Source organism: Entelurus aequoreus, linkage group LG02 (genome assembly GCF_033978785.1).
Source record: "Entelurus aequoreus isolate RoL-2023_Sb linkage group LG02, RoL_Eaeq_v1.1, whole genome shotgun sequence".
Taxonomy (NCBI): Eukaryota; Metazoa; Chordata; class Actinopteri; order Syngnathiformes; family Syngnathidae; genus Entelurus; species Entelurus aequoreus.
The window spans coordinates 58526321-58547967 of record NC_084732.1 but is presented as its reverse complement, the minus strand read 5'-3'; the positions used below and the strand labels follow the sequence as shown (position 1 = coordinate 58547967).

General features: G+C 42.2%; 1 protein-coding gene across 1 annotated transcript in view; it reads left to right on the top strand.

Moving 5' to 3' along the window:
• efl1 (elongation factor like GTPase 1) overlaps nt 1-21647 on the top strand; it is a 125269-nt gene that overhangs the window by 51346 nt on the left and 52276 nt on the right. Inside the window, exons 11-14 of the mRNA XM_062030057.1 lie at nt 2083-2182; nt 9972-10120; nt 10880-11043; nt 18765-18900. Of these exons, the coding sequence (XP_061886041.1) occupies nt 2083-2182; nt 9972-10120; nt 10880-11043; nt 18765-18900 (549 nt within the window). The remainder of the gene's footprint in view (nt 1-2082; nt 2183-9971; nt 10121-10879; nt 11044-18764; nt 18901-21647) is intronic.

The window sequence follows — 21647 nt, the reverse complement described above, 5'->3', positions numbered from 1 at the left end:
AAACCAGCCTCACAAACTTTAGGGTTGTGTTTGGGGCTGCAACTAACAAGTCATTTGATAATCGATTAATCTGTCGATTATTATTTCGATTGATCGATTAATAATCGGATAAAAGAGACAAACTACATTTCTATCCTTTCCAGTATTTTATTGAAAAAAAAACAGCATACTGGCGTCATACTTATTTTGATTATTGTTTTTCAGCTGTTTGTAAATGTTGCAGTGTATAAATAAAGGTTTATAAAAAAAAAAAAAAAAAAGTAGCCTTTGCGCATGCGCATAGAATAGATCCAACGAATCGATGACTAAATTAATCGCCAACTATTTTTATAATCGATTAGTTGTTGCAGCCCTAGTTGTGTTTGATCAGTCAATGTCTTTGGAGGGTCACAGTTGTCAACTGACCAAAATCAGTTTTTATCACCAGAGAAATGTCTGTAAAGTGCGAGATTAGTTAAATTTTCGAATTTTCTTTTAATCTGAGAATATTTTCAGTACTCAGTCCAGTCACTGCTGGACTCTAGAAAGAGGTTCCGCAGCCTCCGAAGCAGAACCTCCAGGTTCTGTAACAGCTTCTTCCCTCAGGCCTTAAGACTCTTGAACGCATCATAATTAAATTATCCCCTCAACTCCCCCCAAAATGGATTAACTCGCTGGAATAAAAAAGACATTATAACATGCATCCATAAACGTGGACGCATGTGGAATAGTGCAATATATTTATCTGTACAGTAATCTATTTATTTATTTATATATATTTATTTATTTTATATATTATTTATATATATTTATTTATTTATATATGCACCTTATTGCTTTTTTATCCTGCACTACCATGAGCTTATGTAACGAAATTTCGTTCTTATCTGTGCTGTAAAGTTCAAATTTGAATGACAATAAAAAGGAAGTCAAAAAAATAAAAAAAGCATATTAGATTAATATTTGTTGTCAAATGGGATCTCAAAATGACCATTCACACGTTTATATTGTCTCACATTATTGTAATTCTGTTTTCACATGGTTTCAACAAGTCAACTCTAAAGAGACTTGAAACTGTACAGAATGTGACTGCCAGGCTTATGACCAGTGCACCCTTGTATTGTGGGCAGCCTAAAACACACCTGGGCAATAATCATGCTGTTTATCAGCATTTTGATATGTCGCACCTGTGAGGTATGAAGGATTATCTTGGCAAAGAAGAAGTGCTCACTAACACAGATTTAGACAGATTAGTGAACAATATTTGAGAGGAATAGGTATTTTGTGCATATAGTAAAAAATTCAGATCTTTGAGCTCAACTCATGAAAAATTGGAGCAAAAACAAAATGTTGCGTTTATATTTTTGGTCAGTGTAGGATGCTATTGGCTGCTGAAGTTATTAAAAAGTGCTCTTAAAATATATATATATGTATATATAAAATGTCACATTCCACCGTAGCCACTGCAAAACATGTCCTACATAAAGCCTGCTCAGCAGCGTGCCTTGTCAGCCTAAAATTTGACACCTAAAAGGCTGTCCCTCCAGGAATTAGTGAAGTCAAGAATATGGCAATAACGCAAATTCAACCAATACCTGCAAATTATGGGCAGCCTCGCAACTTTGTCCAATCCTCACAAAATTTTTCTCTAAGCAGTACTCAAATGTGCATGAAAATTGTTAAACTGTATGTGTAGATGAAGCAGGGACAGAAATGTGTAACAATATATATCAACTCTTTATTGCTCAAACAGCACATTTGTCATCCTCCCATGCAGCTCAGAGCTACTTTCGGTCCCTCTCTACAGCGCTAAGCTTTCTGGTTAATATAGTCTACAAACAGTTAGCAAAACACCGGCGTCCTCACTTCCTAGTTTACATGTACAGTATATATTTATTTATTTAACCTTTATCTAGGTAAGGTAATGTAGAACACTGCTGTGGATCACTTTCAACAGATAACAATGAGGGTAAATGTGTTGGCACATCAATTAATGTTTAGGATTTCCGAATTGGCCAATATGAGTGTTTACTAACATAGTGGCCACATTGGTGTGTGTTTTTTTTTTAAAGTTTTTGTTTGACTATGGGTGTTTTTTCACAGCGTTTCTCCAGTGCTCCAGCAATGAAAATGCTCCTGTCATAGTTTTTGTATCCAAGATGTTCGCAGTGGACCCAAAAGCCTTGCCTCAGAACAGACAGAGGTGAGTGTGAATCAATATATCTTCCTGAGATTCAGCAGTGGACATGCATAACGGGGAATTTTGATATTTTTTTTTTTTTTTGCAATTCGTAACTGACAAAAGAACTAGACCAAAGACAAATGTTCACTGCAGAGGATGCTCGCTCTTTAAAAAAGATATACCGTATTTTTCAGACTATAAGTCGCAGTTTTTTTCATAGTTTGGCCGGGGGTGCGACTTATACTCAGGAGCGACTTATGTGTGAAATTATTAACACATTACCGTAAAACATGATGTATCATGTTGTATGCTTGCATGTTCGAAATAAACTCAAACTCAAACTCAAAATATAGAATAATATTATTTAGCTCATTCACGTAAGAGACTAGACGTATAAGATTTCATCGGATTTAGCGATTAGGAGTGACAGATTGTTTGGTAAACGTATAGCATGTTCTATATGTTATAGTTATTTGAATGACTCTTACCATAATATGTTACGTTAACATACCAGGCACGTTCTACGTTGGTTATTTATGCGTCATATAAGGTACACTTATTCAGCCTGTTGTTCACTATTCTTTATTTATTTTAAATTGTCTTTCAAATGTCTATTCTTGGTGTTTGGTTTTATCAAATAAATTTCCCCAAAAAATGCGACTTATACTCCAGTGCGACTTAGATATGTTTTTTTCCTTCTTTATTATGCATTTTCGGCCGGTGCGATTTATAATCCGGATCGATTTATACTCCGAAAAATACGGTACTCAAATGCACCTCTTCACATCATCTCTCCATTTATATTCTACCGCAGGGGGGCTGAAGTCTATCCCAGCTGCACTTAGGCGGAAGGCAGGGCACACCCTGGATAAGTCACCGCCTCATAGCAGGCCCAACACAGATAGACAGACAACCATTCACACTGACATACTGAAACCATACATCCATCCATCCATTTTCTTCCGCTTATCCGAGGTTGGGTCGTGGGGCAGCAGCCTAAGCAGAGAAGCCCAGACTTCCCTCTACCTAGCCACTTCGTCCAGCTCCTCCCGGGGTATCCTGAGGCGTTCCCAGGCCAGCCGGGAGACATAGTCTTCCCAACGTGTCCTGGGTCTTCCCCTTGGCCTCCTGCCGGTCGGACATGCCCCAAACACCTCCCTAGGGAGGCGTTCGGGTGGCATCCTGAGCAGATGCCCGAACCACCTCGTCTGGCTCCTCTCGATGTGGAGGAGCAGCGGCTTTACTCTGAGCTCCTCCCGGATGACAGAGCTTCTCACCCTATCTCTAAGGGAGAGGCCCGCCACCCGGCGGAGGAAACTCATTTCGGCCGCTTGTACCCATGATCTTGTCCTTTCGGTCACAACCCAAAGCTCATGACCATAGGTGAGGATGGGAACATAGATCGACCGGTAAATTGAGAGCTTTGCCTTCCGGCTCAGCTCCTTCTTCACCACAACGGATCGATACAGCGTCCGCATTACTGAAGACGCCGCACCGATCCGCCTGTCGATCTCACGATCCACTCTTCCCTCACTCGTGAGCAAGACTCCCAGGTAGGGGTGTAAAGGCACGTGTATTTGTATTGAACGGTTTCGGTACGGGGGTTTCGGTTCGGTTCGGAGGTGTACCGAATGAATTCCCACACGAACACATTAAGTAGCCGCCTAAGCTAAAGTCTTAAAAAGCTGCTCCGCTTTCTGCCTCTTCTCTGTCAGTACTCTACACAGCACCCAGCATTGTCCCACCCACACAACCATCTGATTGGTTACACGCAGAGCGGTAACAGCCAAACAGCAGTGCATATTCAAAGCAGTAACAGCCAATCAGCAGTGCGTATTCAGAGCGCATGTAGTCAGTGCTTAGCGTTTAGCAGGTTAACATCAGGCAGCGGACTCTCCCCAAATTATAATAAACACCTCCCAGTCAACTACTAACAACATCACTATGAGCCCGTTGACATTCTAGAAACCTAAACGGCAGCTCAGCTCGCTCGCAGTCCTGGCTTGAGGTGAAGGCTAATTCGCTTTTAGCGTAACGTTAGCTAATTTTGCGGTGTGCGTGCGTGCGTGCGTGCGTGCGTGCGTGCGTGCGTGCGTGCGTGCGTGCGTGCGTGTGCGTGTTACGGACAACAAAGCCCTGTCTGTCTGTCTGTTATTTCACTTTACCTTTTTCTGTGTTGATTGAGCTGTGTTGAAGCAGCAAAAAAGAACATTTTGTTAAATGAAGAGTTTCTGTCTCTGATAGTTGATATAATAATGTAAGTGCATCATTAAGCCTACATGAACTCCATGGTGTTCAGGGATGAATAGTCTCTCCTATTGCTATTGTACTATTTTTTCAGCTATAGTTACATTAATCATTAGTAATGGAGCAGCCTAGTTTTGAATGGCAGGGTCCCTGCTATCACATGTTGATAAAAATATAACATTTACATATTAAAAATCAACTACAGGCTTCCCAAATGCTGTAATAAATTAAGCATGATGAGTTGACTTCAAACTGTTTAATGTTGCACTTTTTATATGTAGAAGAAAAGTTTTGTCATTTTATTTAATCTGAGCAACAACTTGAGGCAGTTTAATGTTGATTAACGTGGGCAGAATTATTATAGTGTTCCCAATATTAAAAGGATAAAGCCATTGTTTACAAATTTTGTAAATAAATAACCAAAAAATATATATTTTGTTGTTTTCTTACTGTACCGAAAATGAACCGAACCGTGACCTCTAAACCGAGGTATGTACCGAACCGAAATTTTTGTGTACCGTTACACCCCTACTGCTAGGTACTTAAACTCCTCCACTTGGGACAAAATCTCCTCCCCATCTTGGAGATAATCGCATAATAGTCGCAGAAGTGGCTGGAGCTTATCCCAGCTGCATTTGGGCGGAAGGCGGGGTACAAGCTGGACAAGTCGCCACCTCATCGCAGGAAACCCATTATCTACATCTTTAAAGGCCTACTGAAATGAGATTTTCTTATTTAAACGGGGATAGCAGATCCATTCTATGTGTCATACTTGATCATTTCGCGATATTGACATATTTTTGCTGAAAGGATTTAGTAGAGAACATCGACGATAAAGTTTGCAACTTTTGGTCGCTGATAAAAAAAGCCTTGCCTATACCGGAAGTAGCGTGACGTCACAGGTTGAAGAGCTCCTCACATCTGCACATTGTTTTCAATCATGGACGCCAGCAGCGTGAGCGCTTCGGACCGAGAAAGCGACGATTACCCCATTAATTTGAGCGAGGATGAAAGATTTGTGGATGAGGAAAGTGAAAGTGAAGGATTAGAGGGCAGTGGAAGCGATTCAGATAGGGAAGATGCTGTGAGAGGCGGGTGGGACCTGATATTCAGCTGGGAATGACTAAAACAGTAAACAAACACAAGACATACCGTAATTTCCGGACTATAAGCCGCTACTTTTTCCCCTCGTTCTGGTCCCTGCGGCTAATACAACGGTGCGGCTTATTTACGGCCTGAGGATTTCGGTGGTTTTAGTACGCAGGAGGAAGACGATGACACAATGATTAAAGACTGACTTTTCATATACCGGTAGGCTGGTTATTTTGATAACGTACAGGCGAGCACTTTGTATTACTTTGCACCGTTGTATTATTTGTACTCTGCACGAATGCTGTTCGCCATGTCAAAGATGTGAAAGTTTGATTGAATGATTGAAAGATTTATTGTTAATAAATGGGACGCTTTGCGTTCCCAAACAGTCATCTCTGTCCCGACAATCCCCTCCGTGGTAGCAGGAACCCCTATATACTACGGTAATTACACATCAAAACCCTGCGGCTTATAGTCGGGTGCGGCTTATATATGGAGCAATCTGTATTTTCCCCTGAATTTAGCTGGTGCGGCTTGTAGTCAGGTGCGGCTTATAGTCCGGAAATTACGGTATATATACTTCTTTAGCCACAACACAACCAGGCTTATATTTAATATGCCACAAATTAATTGCGCATAACAAACACCATATAACCCGCCAGTACAACTCAAACACCCGCACAACACACTCAATCCCACAGCCCAAAGTACCGTTCACTTCCGCAAAGTTCATACAGCACATATATTTCCCCAAAGTTACGTACGTGACATGCACATAGCGGCACGCACTGACGGGCAAGCGATCAAATGTTTGGAAGAAAGCTGCATACTCACGGTAGCGCGTCTGCTATCCAACTCAAAGTCCTCCTGGTTGTGTTGCTGTAGCCAGCCGCTAATACACCGATCCCACTACAGCTTTCTTCTTTGCTGTCTTCATGGTCCATTAAACAAATTGCAAAAGATTCACCAACACAGATGTCCAGAATACTGTGGAATTTTGCGATGAAAACAGAGCTGTTTGTATTGGGACAAAATGGTGTCCCAATACTTCCGCTCAATCTGTGACGTCACGCGCAAACGTCATCATACCGAGACGTTTTCAGCCGGATATTTCCCTGGAAATTTAAAATTGCACCTTATAAGTTAACCCGGCCGTATTGGCATGTGTTGCAATGTTAAGATTTCATCATTGATATATAAACTATCAGACTGCGTGGTCGGTAGTAGTGGGTTTCAGTAGGCCTTTAAGCTACATTTAAAGGCCTACTGAAATTATTTTTTTTTATTTAAACGGGGATAGCAGATCTATTCTATGTGTCATACTTGATCATTTCGCGATATTGCCATATTTTTGCTGAAAGGATTTAGTAGAGAACAACGACGATAAAGATCGCAACTTTTGGTATCTGACAAAAAAAAGCCTTGCCCCTACCGGAAGTAGCTTGACGTAGTCAGTTGAACATTTCCGCAAAGTTCCCTATTGTTTACAGTGATGGCGGCCAGAAGTGAGAGCGATTCGGACCGAGAAAGCGACGATTTCTCCATTAATTTGAGCGAGGATGAAAGATTTGTGGATGAGGAAAGTGCAAGTGGATGACTAGTGGGGAGTGGAAGCGATTCAGATAGGGAAGATGCTGTGAGAGGCGGGTGGGACCTGATATTCAGCTGGGAATGACTACAACAGTAAATAAACACAAGACATATATATACTCTATTAGCCACAACACAACCAGGCTTATATTTAATATGCCACAAATTAATCCCGCATAACAAACACCTAGGTGTTTGTTATGCTAGCTCCTAGCTCCTAGCTCCCATCCATATAACCCGCCAATACAATTCAAACACCTGCACAACACACACAATCACTCAGCCCAAAGGACCGTTTACCTAACCCAAGGTTCATAAAGCTTATATATTTACCCAAAGTTACGTACGTGACACGCACATACGGGCAAGCGATCAAATGTTTGGAAGCGCAGCTGCGTACTCACGGTACCACGTCTGTGTATCCAAATCAAAGTAATCCTGGTAAGAGTCTCTGTTGTCCGAGTTCTTCGATCTTGACTGCATCTTTCGGGAATGTAAACAATGAAACACCGGCTGTGTTGTGTTGCTGACTTCCCTCGCAAAATACTCCGCTTCGCACCGACAACTTTCTTCTTTGCTTGCTCAGCTTCTTTCTCCATAATGCAATGAACAAATTGCAACAGATTTACCAACACAGATGTCCAGAATACTGTGGAATAATGAGATGAAAACAGAGCTATTTTGTATTGGCTTCAATGGGGTACGGATACTTCTGTTTCACTGGCTACGTCACGCGCATACGTCATCATCCAAAGGCGTTTTCAACCTGAAGTTTAGCGGGAAATTTAAAATTGCACTTTATAAATTAATCCGGCGGATTTGGCATGTGTTGCAATGTTAAGATTTCATCATTGATATATAAACTATCAGACTGCGTGGTCGGTAGTAGTGGGTTTCAGTAGGCCTTTAAACTAGTGTTGGAGGCACTAGGAGCAGGTTTGTAGATTGTCTTGCCCAAGGACACAACAGCGGTGACTAGGACGGCAGAAGCGGGAATCAAATCTGGAATCCTCAATTTGCTGGCACGGCCGCTCTTTCAACCGAGCCACGCCGCCCCACAATTCCTCTCCCCAAAGCAAAAGCTGTACAGTATTATTACATTATTTCATAAAACTACCTTAGTTTGTTGTCGTCCATTCTATTGTATTTTTTTTTCCCAAATATTTCTTATCTAAAAGTTATTTTTAAAGCTAAATCACATGGTTAAAATGTGGTCTAATTGGGGGAAGCAAGCACAGATTAAATAGATTTAAGATAGATAGATAATAGACTATGTCTCCCGGCTGGCCTGGGAACGCCTCGGGATCCCCCGGGAGGAGCTGGACAAAGTGGCTGGGGGGAGGGAAGTCTGGGCTTCCCTGCTTAGGCTGCTGCCCCCGCGACCCGACCTCGGATAAGCGGAAGAAGATGGATGGATGGATGGAATAATTCCAATGGTCGATGCTGATTTACAAGATCGGTCGTGGAACCAATTGACTTCATAAGATGAGGTATCACTGTAGGTCTATGCTTGCGATAGCTGAGGGTCAACAATTGAGTTCATAAGATGAGGTATCACTGTAGATCTATGCTTGCGATAGCTGAGGGTCAACAATTGATAAATAAATATTGATAAATGGGTTATACTTGTATAGCGCTTTTCTACCTTCAAGGTACTCAAAGCGCTTTGACAGTATTTCCACATTCACCCATTCACACACACATTCACACACTGATGGCGGGAGCTGCCATGCAAGGCGCTAACCAGCACCCATCAGGAGCAAGGGTGAAGTGTCTTGCCCAAGGACACAACGGACGTGACTAGGATGGTAGAAGGTGGGGATTGAACCCCAGTAACCAGCAACCCTCTGATTGCTGGCACGGCCACTGTACCGACTTCGCCACGACGTAAGATGAGGTATCACTGTAGATCTATGCTTGCGATAGCCGAGGGTCAACAACTTAACAGAGACCGAAACTACAATTTAAGCTAAACCAACACAACCTAAAAATGAATTGGTGCCTAAAAGAGGAAAGAAGAACTTTGTTAGGCTTTAAAATTCAGAAGCAGACCAAACAACATTAACCACACTTGTGGTAGCCAGTTATGTCTTATATCTGTATCCACAGCTTTCCTGTGGTAGACTGGCAAAAACATGGCTAACAATTCACACCAACAGCTTTTTCGACAACTTTTTTAACTTGGATTGCAGACAATACAGTAATAGGAACTCTAATAACTTCTTTATAAATTCCTTTTTAAAGAGATTTCCACAGACGAGAACAGTGCATTTAAACACAGTTTTTATATTGCTTTCACTTGACTTTTTGTTGGGAATATGCTTGTTTGCCCACCATGACAACAGCAAGCAACAAAATGTTGCATCACGTGCAACTCAGCAATAAAAAATTATGTCAATCCAATTAATTAGTTCCAGGCAGCCAAAACACATTTTATATAAAATTGTAGTTTTGCATGGAGAAAACCGTATAAATGATAAATGATGTATAAATTAACATTTAACATCACTTTTACATCTATTGAATACTCTTTTTGGTCCATATATTAAAGAGCAGAGGAGGAGAGAGCCATGTGCACGCCCCAATCATACTTTGCTACGAGTTCTTTGTTAAATTCAATAGTGTTTATCAAAATGTTCAACAAAAACCGAATCATATGAAAAATGGGGCATACAACACCAGGGTACAGCACCCCTCTATATACATACATGAGAGTATGATGCAGTACAGTTGTTCACCACTACAAATTACATATTGTGGAATTAATGCCACTGTTGGTCGTCTGCAACCACACATTTCTAATTGTTATAGCGACACATTTTTCCTTGTTTTACATAACTTTGTGACCTCAACTTTTACACCTGTTTTTGTGTAAATGTAGGCCTTTGACTCAGGAAGAGATTGCTCAGCGCAGAGAAGTGGCAAGAAAAAGACATACTGAAAGGATGGCAGCTGAACAAAAAACAGCAGCAGGACCACAAGACCGACAAGAAAAATCCCTTAATGGTCAGCTTGAAGCACTCAGCAAAGGTGAGTTAGACTTGCAGGGGGGTGTTTTTACATAGCTATTCATATGATATTCATAACAAAGCTAGCAGCAGCGATTTGTTCAGATGGATAACTGCATGTTCAATAATTTAGTATATCTGTACAGCAAATATGGGCATCTGCATCAACAATATGATTTGCCTGATTGGCTGGACAGTATAGATTGGACAAAAATAAAAATCGATTTTGGTTTTATTTTAATCGATTAAGAATCGTTACAAATACAAATCGCAATTAATCTGAAATTTTTTATTTTTTTGACACCCTTAGTACTTATTATATACTAGCTGTTTAATTTGAACATGCATTTTAGTTGTAGTTTTGATTACCAAATTAGGTGTTGAAATTGCCACGTAAAATCATTAATGCTAATTAAGAGCATGTACTGTATATGGCATATCCAATTAAAAGTAGCACAGAGCGAGCACATTTTGAAAAGTGAAGCCTTAGTTTAGATTGCTTTCTGTCAGGCATGCTTGCTTTGTTGGCATGGAAAATTGCAACATTACCTAGAGACAGTCCAGCTGGGTCTGTTTGTTTCCCAGCCAAGTGCCTGAGTCAGTGCCGAGTCTACGACCAGATTTGACGTCACGCGCAACAAAAGTATCAAAATGCGGTACCGTTTGATTTTCCATGAATTAGTACTGACAAAAAATGGTCGGTACCTATAAAAGTACCGAATTTGGTACCCACCCCCAGTAAGGAGGAACACTTTGAGTAAAAGTTATTCATTTCTGCCAGATGAGCCGGAAACTCAGGTGCTGAAAGAGTCCACGCCAGGGGAGGCAGAGGAGAAAAGTCAGACCTTCATCGCATTTGCCAGGGTGTACAGCGGGGTGGTGAAGAAAGGACAAAGAATCTTCATACTTGGACCAAAATATGATCCTGCCCAGGGTCTGACCATGGTAAACGTGTTCTTCGAAAATTGCTATCATGATGATGTCCATAAAGGAATGTTTTATCTTTTAAGTATCGCCTAAGTAAATAATGTAATAGTTTTGACATAAAGCAATTTTATTTTTTGATCAAGATATACCAGCATGGAGGCTACCATCTTGCTGGAACATACAGGACTGTCTTAAAAAATTAGAATATTGTGATAAAGTCCTTTATTTTCTGTACTACAACTAAAAACATGAAAATGTCATACATTCTGGATTCATTACACATCAACTGAAATATTGCAAGCCTTTTTAATATTTTAATATTGCTGATTATGGCATACAGCTTAAGAAAACTAAAAAATCCTATCTCAAAAAATTAGATTATTTCCTCAGACCAAGTAAAAAAAAAAGATTTATAACAGCAAAACAAAATCAAACTTTTGAAAATGTCAATTAATGCACTCAGTACTTGGTTGGGAATCCTTTTCAAAAAATTTGATTATTTCCTCAGACCAAGTAAAAAAAAAAGATTTATAACAGCAAAACAAAATCAAACTTTTGAAAATGTCAATTAATGCACTCAGTACTTGGTTGGGAATCCTTTTGCACGGATTACTGCATCAATGCGGTGTGACATGGAGGCAATCAGCCTGTGGCATTGCTGAGGTGTTATGGATGCCCAGGATGCTTTAATAGCTCATTTGCATTATTGGGTCTGGTGTCTTTCAGCTTCTTCTTCTTCACAATACCCCACAAATTATTTATGGGGTTCAGGTCAGAGGAGTTGGCAGGCCAATCGAGGACAGTAATGCCATGGTCAGTATACCAGTTACTGGTGGTTTTGGCACTGTGGGCAGGTGCCAGATCATGCTGGAAAATGAAACCATCATCTCCATAGAGCTTTTCAACATATCTCTTGGTACACAGCTGCATTGACTCTGGACTTGATGAAACACAGTGGACCAACACCAGCAACTGACATGGCTCCCCAAACCATTGCTGACTGTGGGAACTTCACACTGGCTTTCAAGCAACTTGGATTTTGCTCCTCTCCAGCCTTCCTCCAGACTCTAGCGCCTTGACTTCCAAATGAAATACAAAACTTGCTTTCGTCTGCAAACAGGACTCTGGACCACTCTGCAACTGTCCAGTGCTTCTTTTCCATAGCCCAAGTCAGATGCTTCTGCTAGGGACGGCGTGGCGTAGTGGGTAGAGCAACCGTGCCAGAAACCTGAGGGTTGCAGGTTCGCTCCCCGCCTCTTACCATCCAAAAAAAAAACAACAAAAAAAAACGCTGCCGTTGTGTCCTTGGGCAGGACACTTCACCCTTTGCCCCCGGTGCCGCTCACACCGGTGAAATGAATGATGAATGAATGGTAGGTGGTGGTCGGAGGGGCCGTAGGCGCAAACTGGCAGCCTCGCTTCCGTCAGTCTACCCCAGGGCAGCTGTGGCTACAAATGTAGCTTACCACCACCAGGTGTGAATGAATGATGGGTTCCCACTTCTCTGTGAGCACTTTGAGTATCTAACAACAGAAAAAGCGCGATATAAATCTAATCCATTATTATTATTATTATTATTATTATTCTCCTGTTGTCTTGAGTTCAGGAGTGGCTTGACCATGGTAATACGGCTACATGCTTCCATCTGTTGAAAAGCTCTATGGAGATGATGATTTCATTTTCCAGCATGATCTGGCACCTGCCCACAGTGCCAAAACCACCAGTAACTGGTGTACTGACCATGGCATTACTGTCCTCGATTGGCCTGGCAACTCCCCTGACCTGAACCCCATAGAGAATATGTGGGGTATTGTGAAGAAGAAGCTGAAAGACACCAGACCCAATAATGCAAATGAGCTAAAGGCCGCTATTGAAGCATCCTGGGCATCCATAACACCTCAGCAATGCCACAGGCTGATTGCCTCCATGCCACGCTGCATTGATGCAGTAATCCGTGCAAAATGATTCCCAACCAAGTACTGAGTGCATTAATTGACATTTTCAAATGTTTGATTTTGTTTTGCTGTTATAGATCTTTTTTTTACTTGGTCTGAGGAAATGTTCTAATTTTTTGAGATAGGATTTTTGAGTTTTCTTAAGCTGTATGCCATAATCAGCAACATTAAAATAATAAAAGGCTTGCAATATTTCAGTTGATGTGTAATGAATCCAGAATGTATGACATTTTCATGTTTTTAGTTGCATTACAGAAAATAAAGGACTTTATCACAATATTCTAATTTTCTGAGACAGTCCTGTATATATTTTTTCATGTGGCCTAATTTGGCTTTTTTCATCAATTACACTGAAAATACTAGAAAATGTCGCTTTTGAACACAAACGTTTTTGGCTTCCGCCTCAGATTTTCTGTGGGGTAAAGGTTCGGACACCAACTATGTAACCCCAGGATCTTTATGTTGCTCTTGTTGAGGCAGTCCTTTTGTTACCTTAGTGATGTTTTGGGTCTTGGGCATGCTGGATATTCCCATTATCCTTCATGTTTAGGCTGGGGCCAAGACTTTCTTATCCAAGATTCTATGTTGCACAGCCCAATTTATCGGCCACAACGCAGTGAAGTCTGCCTGTACCTTAAATACAGTCATGTAAATGTAACGCCTTAAAATGTCTAAAATCCTCTAAAAATATCTGAAATTATCTTAAATATGATTTTGAAAGGTGTTTTTGCTGACTGTGCTCTTGTGGCTGTAATAGTGTCAGCTTGTGTTTCCTACAGTGTGTAGGAAATAGGATCTATTTATTTATTTCTGCACCTTATTGCTCTTTTATCCTGCACTACCATGAGCTAATGCAACAACATTTTGTTCTTATCTGTACTGTAAAGTGCAAATTTGAATGACAATAAAAGGAAGTCTAAGTCTAAATGTATTAATTATTGCAACAATAGTGCTGGTCTTGTAGTCCATTCCAATCTTGTGCAGCTCTACAATCTTGTCCATGGTGTTGTAGAGGTTTGAATGAAGAGTGTTTGTGTGATAGGTGTATTTTATACGCATAAAGGGTTTAGATTAGTAGTACTTTCTAAAAGGAACAGGACTCATTTGTCTTTCTTAGTTTAGACCAGGGGTCGGGAACGTTTTTGGCTGAGAGAGCCATGAAAGCCAAATATTTTAAAATGTATTTCCATGAGAGCCATGTAATATTTTTTTTAACACTGAATACAACTACGGTAAATGTGTGCATTTTTAAGTGAGACCAACATTTTTAGAGTATAATAAGTCTCTTATTGTTTTTAATAACATTGTTATTCTGAAGGTCAATCAATCAATCAATCAATGTTTATTTATATAGCCCTAAATCACAAGTTTCTCAAAGGGCTGTACAAGCCACAACGACATCCTCGGTACAGAGCCCACATACGGGCAAGGAAAACTCACCCCAGTGGGACGTCAATGTGAATGACTATGAGAAACCTTGGAGAGGACCGCATATGTGGGTACCCCCCCCCCCCCCCCCATCTAGGGGAGACCGAAAGCAATGGATGTCGAGTGGGTCTGACATAATATTGTGAAAGTCCAACACATCAGCGAAAGTCCAGTCCATAGTGGGGCCAGCAGGAACCATCCCGAGCGGAGACGGGTCAGCAGCGTAGAGATGTCCCCATCCGATGGACAGGCTAGCGGTCCACCCCGGGTTGGGAGCAGAGTAGAAAAGAAAAGAAAAGAAACGGCAGATCAACTGGTCTACAAAGGGAATCTATTTAAAGGCTAGAGTATACAAATGAGTTTTAAGATGAGACTTAAATGCTTCTACTGAGGTAGTATCTCTAACTTTTACCGGGAGGGCATTCCATAGTATTGGAGCCCGAATAGAAAACGCTCTATAGCCCGCAGACTTTTTTTGGGCTCTGGGAATCACTAATAAGCCGGAGTTCTTTGAACGCAGATTTCTTGCCGGGACATATGGTACAATACAATCGGCAAGATAGGCAGGAGCTTGACCGTGTAGTATTAATACGTAAGAGGTAAAACCTTAAAGTCGCATCTTAAGTGCACAGGAAGCCAGTGCAAGTGAGCCAGTATAGGCGTAATATGATCAAACTTTCTTGTTTTTGTCAAAAGTCTAGCAGCCGCATTTTGTACCATCTGTAATCTTTTAATGCTAGACATAGGGAGGCCCGAAAATAAAACGTTACAGTACTCGAGACGAGATGTAACGAACGCATGGATAATGATCTCAGCATCGCTTGTGGACAAAATGGAACGAATTTTAGCGATATCACGGAGATGAAAGAAGGCCGTTTTAGTAACACTCTTTATGTGTGACTCAAACGAGAGAGTTGGGTCGAAGATAATACCCAGATTCTTTACAGAGTCGCCTTGTTTAATTGTTTGGTTGTCAAATGTTAAGGTGGTATTATTAAATAGATGTCGGTGTTGAGCAGGACCGATAATCAGCATTTCCGTTTTCTTAGCGTTGAGTTGCAAAAAGTTAGCGGACATCCATTGTTTAATTTCATTAAGACACGCCTCCAGCTGACTACAATCCGGCATGTTGGTCAGCTTTAGGGGCATGTAGAGTTGAGTGTCATCAGCATAACAGTGAAAGCTAACACCGTATTTGCGTATGATGTCACCTAGCGGCAGCATGTAAATACTAAAGAGTGCAGGGCCAAGAACCGAACCCTGGGGAACTCCGCACGTTACCTTAACATAGTCCGAGGTCACATTGTTATGGGAGACACACTGCATTCTGTCAGTAAGATAAGAGTTAAACCAAGACAAGGCTAAGTCTGACATCCCAATACGCGTTTTGATACGCTCTAATAAAATATTATGATTAACAGTATCGAAAGCGGCGCGAAGATCAAGAAGCAGCAACATAGATGACGCATCAGAATCCATCGTTAGCAATAGATCATTAGTCATTTTTGCGAGGGCTGTCTCCGTAGAGTGATTTGCCCTGAAACCGGATTGAAAAGGTTCACAGAGATTGTTAGACGCTAAGTGTTCATTTAGCTGCTGTGCGACAATTTTTTCGAGGATTTTCGAAACTAAGTACTGACATATACTAAGTCTGACATTCCAATACGCGTTTTGATACGCTCTAATAAAATATTATGATCAACAGTATCGAAAGCGGCGCTAAGATCAAGAAGCAGCAACATAGATGACGCATCAGAATCCATCGTTAGCAATAGATCATTAGTCATTTTTGCGAGGGCTGTCTCCGTAGAGTGATTTGCCCTGAAACCGGATTGAAAAGGTTCACTGACATTGTTAGACGCTAAGTGTTCATTTAGCTGCTGTGCGACAATTTTTTCGAGGATTTTCGAGATAAACGGAAGGTGGCACACCGGCCGGTAGTTTACCATGAGGTCAGGATCGAGGTTAGGTCTTTTGAGTAGAGGATGAATAACCGCTTTTTTGAATGCTAGGGGAACAGTGCCAGAGGAAAGTGATAAGTTTATAATATTTAACACTGATGGACCTAATAATACAAAAAGCTCCTTGATAAGTTTCCCAGGAATTGGGTCAAGTAAACATGTTGTTTGTTTTGTCCTATTTACACATTTTAACAATTCCTCCAATGTTATTTCATCAAAGAGAGAGAAACTATTTTGGAGGGCAGTGTCCGTCGTATATACAGTCGTATCTGTGTTAATAGAACCCAGTTGTAGCTGAGATGCATTGTCTTTAATCTCTTTTCTAATGACTTCAATTTTCCTATTAAAGAAATTCATAAAGTCATCTGCTGAGTGGGTGGAGCTACTGGGAGGAGTCCCTTGTTGGGTTAGAGATGCTACTGTACTAAACAAAAATTTAGGATCATTTTTGTTGAGGTGGATGAGATTTGAGTAATATTTAGCTTTAGCTGAGGTAAGCATGCGTTTATAAGTTATTAAACTATCACTCCATGCTTGATGGAAAACCTCAAGTTTAGTCGCACGCCATTTGCGTTCCAGCTTTCTACATGATAATTTCTGGGCTTTAGTTTCTTCTGTAAACCATGGGGTACGCCTTTTAGGGTCCCTTTTTAGCTTTAGCGGTGCTACACTATCAATGGTGTCGCGCAGGGCGTCGTTAAAGTTGTTAGTGAGGTTATCAATAGAGCCCACATAATTTGGGAATGGTGCCATTACCGAAGGCAGTAGGTCAGTAAGAGTCGTCGTTGTGGCAGCATTAATGTTGCGGCTGCTATAGTAGTTATTATTATTATTATTAGTTTGTTGACAATGAGTCAGAACTTCGAATTTTATAAGGTAATGATCGGACATTACTTTAGTGTACGGGAGTATCGTAACTTTAGAGGTGGTGACACCCCTGACAAGCACTAGATCTATCGTATTACCGTTGCGATGCGTGAGTTCATTTATTATTTGTGTAAGACCACAGCTATCAATTATAGTCTGGAGCGCCACACGTGGAGGGTCCGATGGGGTATTCATATGGATATTAAAGTCCCCCATTATGATTATATTGTCTGCGTGCGTCACTAGATCAGCAACAAACTCTGAGAATTCACTGATGAAGTCCGAATAGGGCCCAGGGGGGCGTTAGATAACAGCCAGGTGGAGAGGCAGCGGTGTGACAAACCTCATAGTGGGCACCTCAAACGAATTATATTTATTATTTAGGTTAGGTGTAAAATTATAGTTTTCATTGTATATTAGTGCGACACCCCCTCCCCTTTTAAGAGGACGGGCAACATGTGCATTGGTATAGTTAGGAGGAGATGCCTCATTTAGCGCAAAAAAATCGTCTGGTTTGAGCCAGGTCTCGGCGAGACCAACGACGTCAAGTTTGTTGTCTCAAATGACCTCATTAACTAATAACGTTTTGGAAGATAATGATCTTATGTTTAAAAAGCCCATATTATAGGTAGTGGGCTGTTTTGAGGATTTTTTGTTGAAATTATCCGAAGTAGCAATATTAATAATGTTGCGTTTATTATGCGTAGTGCACTTTAAATAGTTTCGACCATATCTAGGAATTGATACAACGGGGATTTTCAGATTGTCTGCCTGATGCTGCGATAAACTGAACGCATCATAGTTAGCCACCTCAGTACAATGTATGTCTGCCTCTGACACCGTCACAAAAGAAAAAGCATTATGTGAGTTGTGTTTTATTCTAAGAGAATTGCTATGCGTGCAGGGATTATCCAGCCTGGCGCCGGCTAGTTCTAGTTTAAATGACTTCTTACCCGGACACTCCACGCTTCTTTGGTTAGCTTTTCCCTTTGTTGTTAGCCCCGCTCGGCATCCCCGCTTCTGCTTCCGCTCACACCGCTTACGTCGCCTCCATTGGCGGTCCCCGCTAATACTTGACTCCGCTGCTACAAAGGCCGCTCGATGTAGCCCGCAAAGTATTCCCATGCTAGCGAGGAGGTCCACCGTACATGCATCTTTCAGTCACCAACAATAAATAAAATACTTCTTACCATTAATGCGACTTCTGGTGCTGCATGGTTTTGCTGATGGCTTTGTAGTCGTTATTTTTAACACTGTGATTACCAGCGGAATTATTCATTACTTATCGTGTTAAGCAATGTCAGCTAAGATTTTTCTGAGAGCCAGATGCAGTAATCAAAAGAGCCACATCTGGCTCTAGAGCCATAGGTTCCCTACCCCTGGTTTAGACTGTTTCCTAGGAAAAAAATACTATTTCCTATTTGGGTCAATAAAATAAATAAGTTGACACTTTTTTAGTCTTGCTATGAACATTTTTCTGGTCATTTACCTAGGCCCTTTGACTTGTTACTGATGTTGTGCTTCACAGCTGCCAGATGGATGTAGTGCTTCAGATTGTGTGCCTGAGGTGCCTCATCTGTCCTGTTGTTCTATTGAAAACATCTACCTGCTGATGGGTCGAGAACTGGAAGAGCAAGAGGAAATGCCATCTGGCAATGTGCTAGGTGCAGTACAACATTTCTTTCTTTAATGTGTGTCAAATAGTTCACTGACAAAAAAGGTTATGTCCACATGGAAGAAAATGCCACATGCTAATAGCTGAGTGTTACTGATAGAAGCTGTCAGGTCAATTTAATACCAGAACTTTCCACTTCTAATTGTGGTCAGTAATGCTACACACCTGTATGTGTGAGCGTGTTTGCATTGGTCTTTGTCAGCACAATCCCTACACAATCACACTAATGCTGTTCACTTTTGGGCTATGCAGCACAGGTGTCGTGTATGTCAATGTACCCGATGTATAATTAATTACAGGTTCACCTTTTAGCATTCAAATTAATGAGTTTTTCCAGTATTTTCTGCTCATACATGGATAATGCAGATGTCCAGACCGCTTGAAGCCTGTAAGACTGCTATCAGCTCTGGTGCTTCTACTGCTACTTGTAGTTTAATCCAAATGTTGTTGGAATGTTCAGTTGTGAGGGATTGTGCTGAACCATTTTTCTTTCTTTGTACCTTTTTTTTCTTTATTTCCTTCTTTTTTCTTTCTTTTTTTTGTGTCCATCATCCATGAATATCATATGTTTGGCCAGGCTCTTTTGCAGTGGACAGCCTTGTCATTTGCAGCCGATATTTCATGATATGACCCTCGAATACGCTTTTATTCTGCTCAACAGGATCGCATGCTGTTGTATTTCGCCAGTTTCAGTTTTGAGTTTAGTTTTTTAAACTCTGATTATGTTCCGGTGCCTAGGCACCACTGTAATACACTGGTGGAGGGAGGTACAACAACTGGAAGGCTGAGTAGTAAATAATAATATGTCCTGGGTATGACGTTAAACTACAACCGCAGGCTGTAGAGAGGTAGCACCTTACCTCAGCAAGGGTCCTCTAGCTAAGGTAATATCCCTACTGATAGTCCTGGTCCTCCTGCATGCCTGTATGGCACTTCCCGTGGTGCCTAACCTAGCCAGCACATTGGGATAGAAGACTGGTTCTCGGCTGACTGCGCGGAAGAAACCCTCAGAGGTTCAACGGGCTGAATGGCGACACCAGCAGGCTCTGTGGAGCGCTACGGGCTGGATGTGTTATGCTATAATGTGTCCAGGCCATCCACTGCACCTGGATCCATCTCCAGCCGTCTCGACTCTGTCTTTCCACTGGATACAGGTGGACTCAGGCGAACGAGTGAGGTTGGCGCTGCGCAACCCACCCTCACTTAAATCCAATGCACCGCGCAAATCATGACTTCACACACACACAACCCCCGCAATCTCCTCCACCCTCACCCAAGTCCTGCGGTGTCGGGCACGTGGCCAAGTGGCAGTTGTGGACTTCACTGGAAGCCATAGTCACAAACTCGCACGCAGGCGGCTCAGGCCATAGGGTCGCTGTCCAATGACTGAGGCAGCACTGGACTTCGGCAGCCCCCCGAGCGACTAGGCAGCCTTCTTTAGGCATGCACTGCCTACCTCCTGGCATGAGTAACGGGCTAGAAAAGGTGCCCCAAAAATTGCCTGCCTCACCTCTACCTGGCCAGCTAGCCGCAGCTGGCAGGAATCCCATTACCAGCGGTAAGAAACAAGGAAAAAAGAAAAAGGTGACACCGATCACCCTTGGCGCATGAAATGTGCGCACACTTCTTGATAGGGCTGGTGACCTATTAAGACCTGAGAGGAGAACTGCCCTGATCGCCAGAGAGCTGGACCGGTACGGCATCCAGATCGCTGCTCTCAGCGAGACACGTCTAGCTGGAGAGGGACAGTTGACAGAGACTGGTGCTGGCTATAAATTCTTCTGGATAGGCCGCACTGAAGCAGAGCGGCGTGAGGCAGGAGTTTGCTTTGCCATTAAATCCAACTTGGTCAGTAAGCTGGCTGCACTTCCCAAAGGCGTCAGTGGCCGCCTGATGACGCTGCGTCTGACTCTTCCAGGAATACATTTTGCCACACTTATCAGTGCCTATGCCCCCACGATGACGAACACAGACGATGTGAAGGAGAGGTTCTATGAAGACCTGAACACTACCATCGCGGCAGTGCCCAGGGCAGACAAGCTCATCATCCTCAGTGACTTCAATGCCAGGGTCGGCACTGATCACAAGTCATGGGAAGGAGTCCTAGGCAAACATGGCATGGGCATCTGTAGCAGCAATGGCACCCTTCTGCTGGAGACCTGTGCGGCACATGAGCTCTTGATCACCAACTCAGTTTTCAGCCTCCCAAAGCGCAACAGGACCTCATGGATGCATCCCCGCTCAAGACACTGGCACCTACTGGACTATGTCATCGTGAGGTAAAGGGACAGACAGGATGTCAGGGTTACAAAGGCATTGTGCGGTGCAGAGTGCTGGACTGACCATAGGCTCCTTGTGTCTAAGCTGAACATCAAGATCCATCCTCCCAGAAGGCCTCAAGGTTCCAAACTTCTGAAGCGCTTGAACGTTTCCAGGCTCACCAATGCCTCTGTCAAGCAATCCCTGACTGAAGAGCTCACCAGCAAACTGCAGGACCTGAAACCCTCAGGGAACCTCGAGGAGGACTGGGCTGCGTTCAGAGACACCGTCTACACTGCTGCTCTCAATGCAGTAGGACCTACAGCCCGCAGGCAACAGGACTGGTTTGATGAGAACGATGGACTCTGCGCATCAGAGATCTTCTCCAGGAGAAACATCTTCTGCACAAAGCCCACCTCAGTGATCCAACATCTTCTCGAAAACAGTCTGCCCTCAAGAACATCAAAGCAACCATCC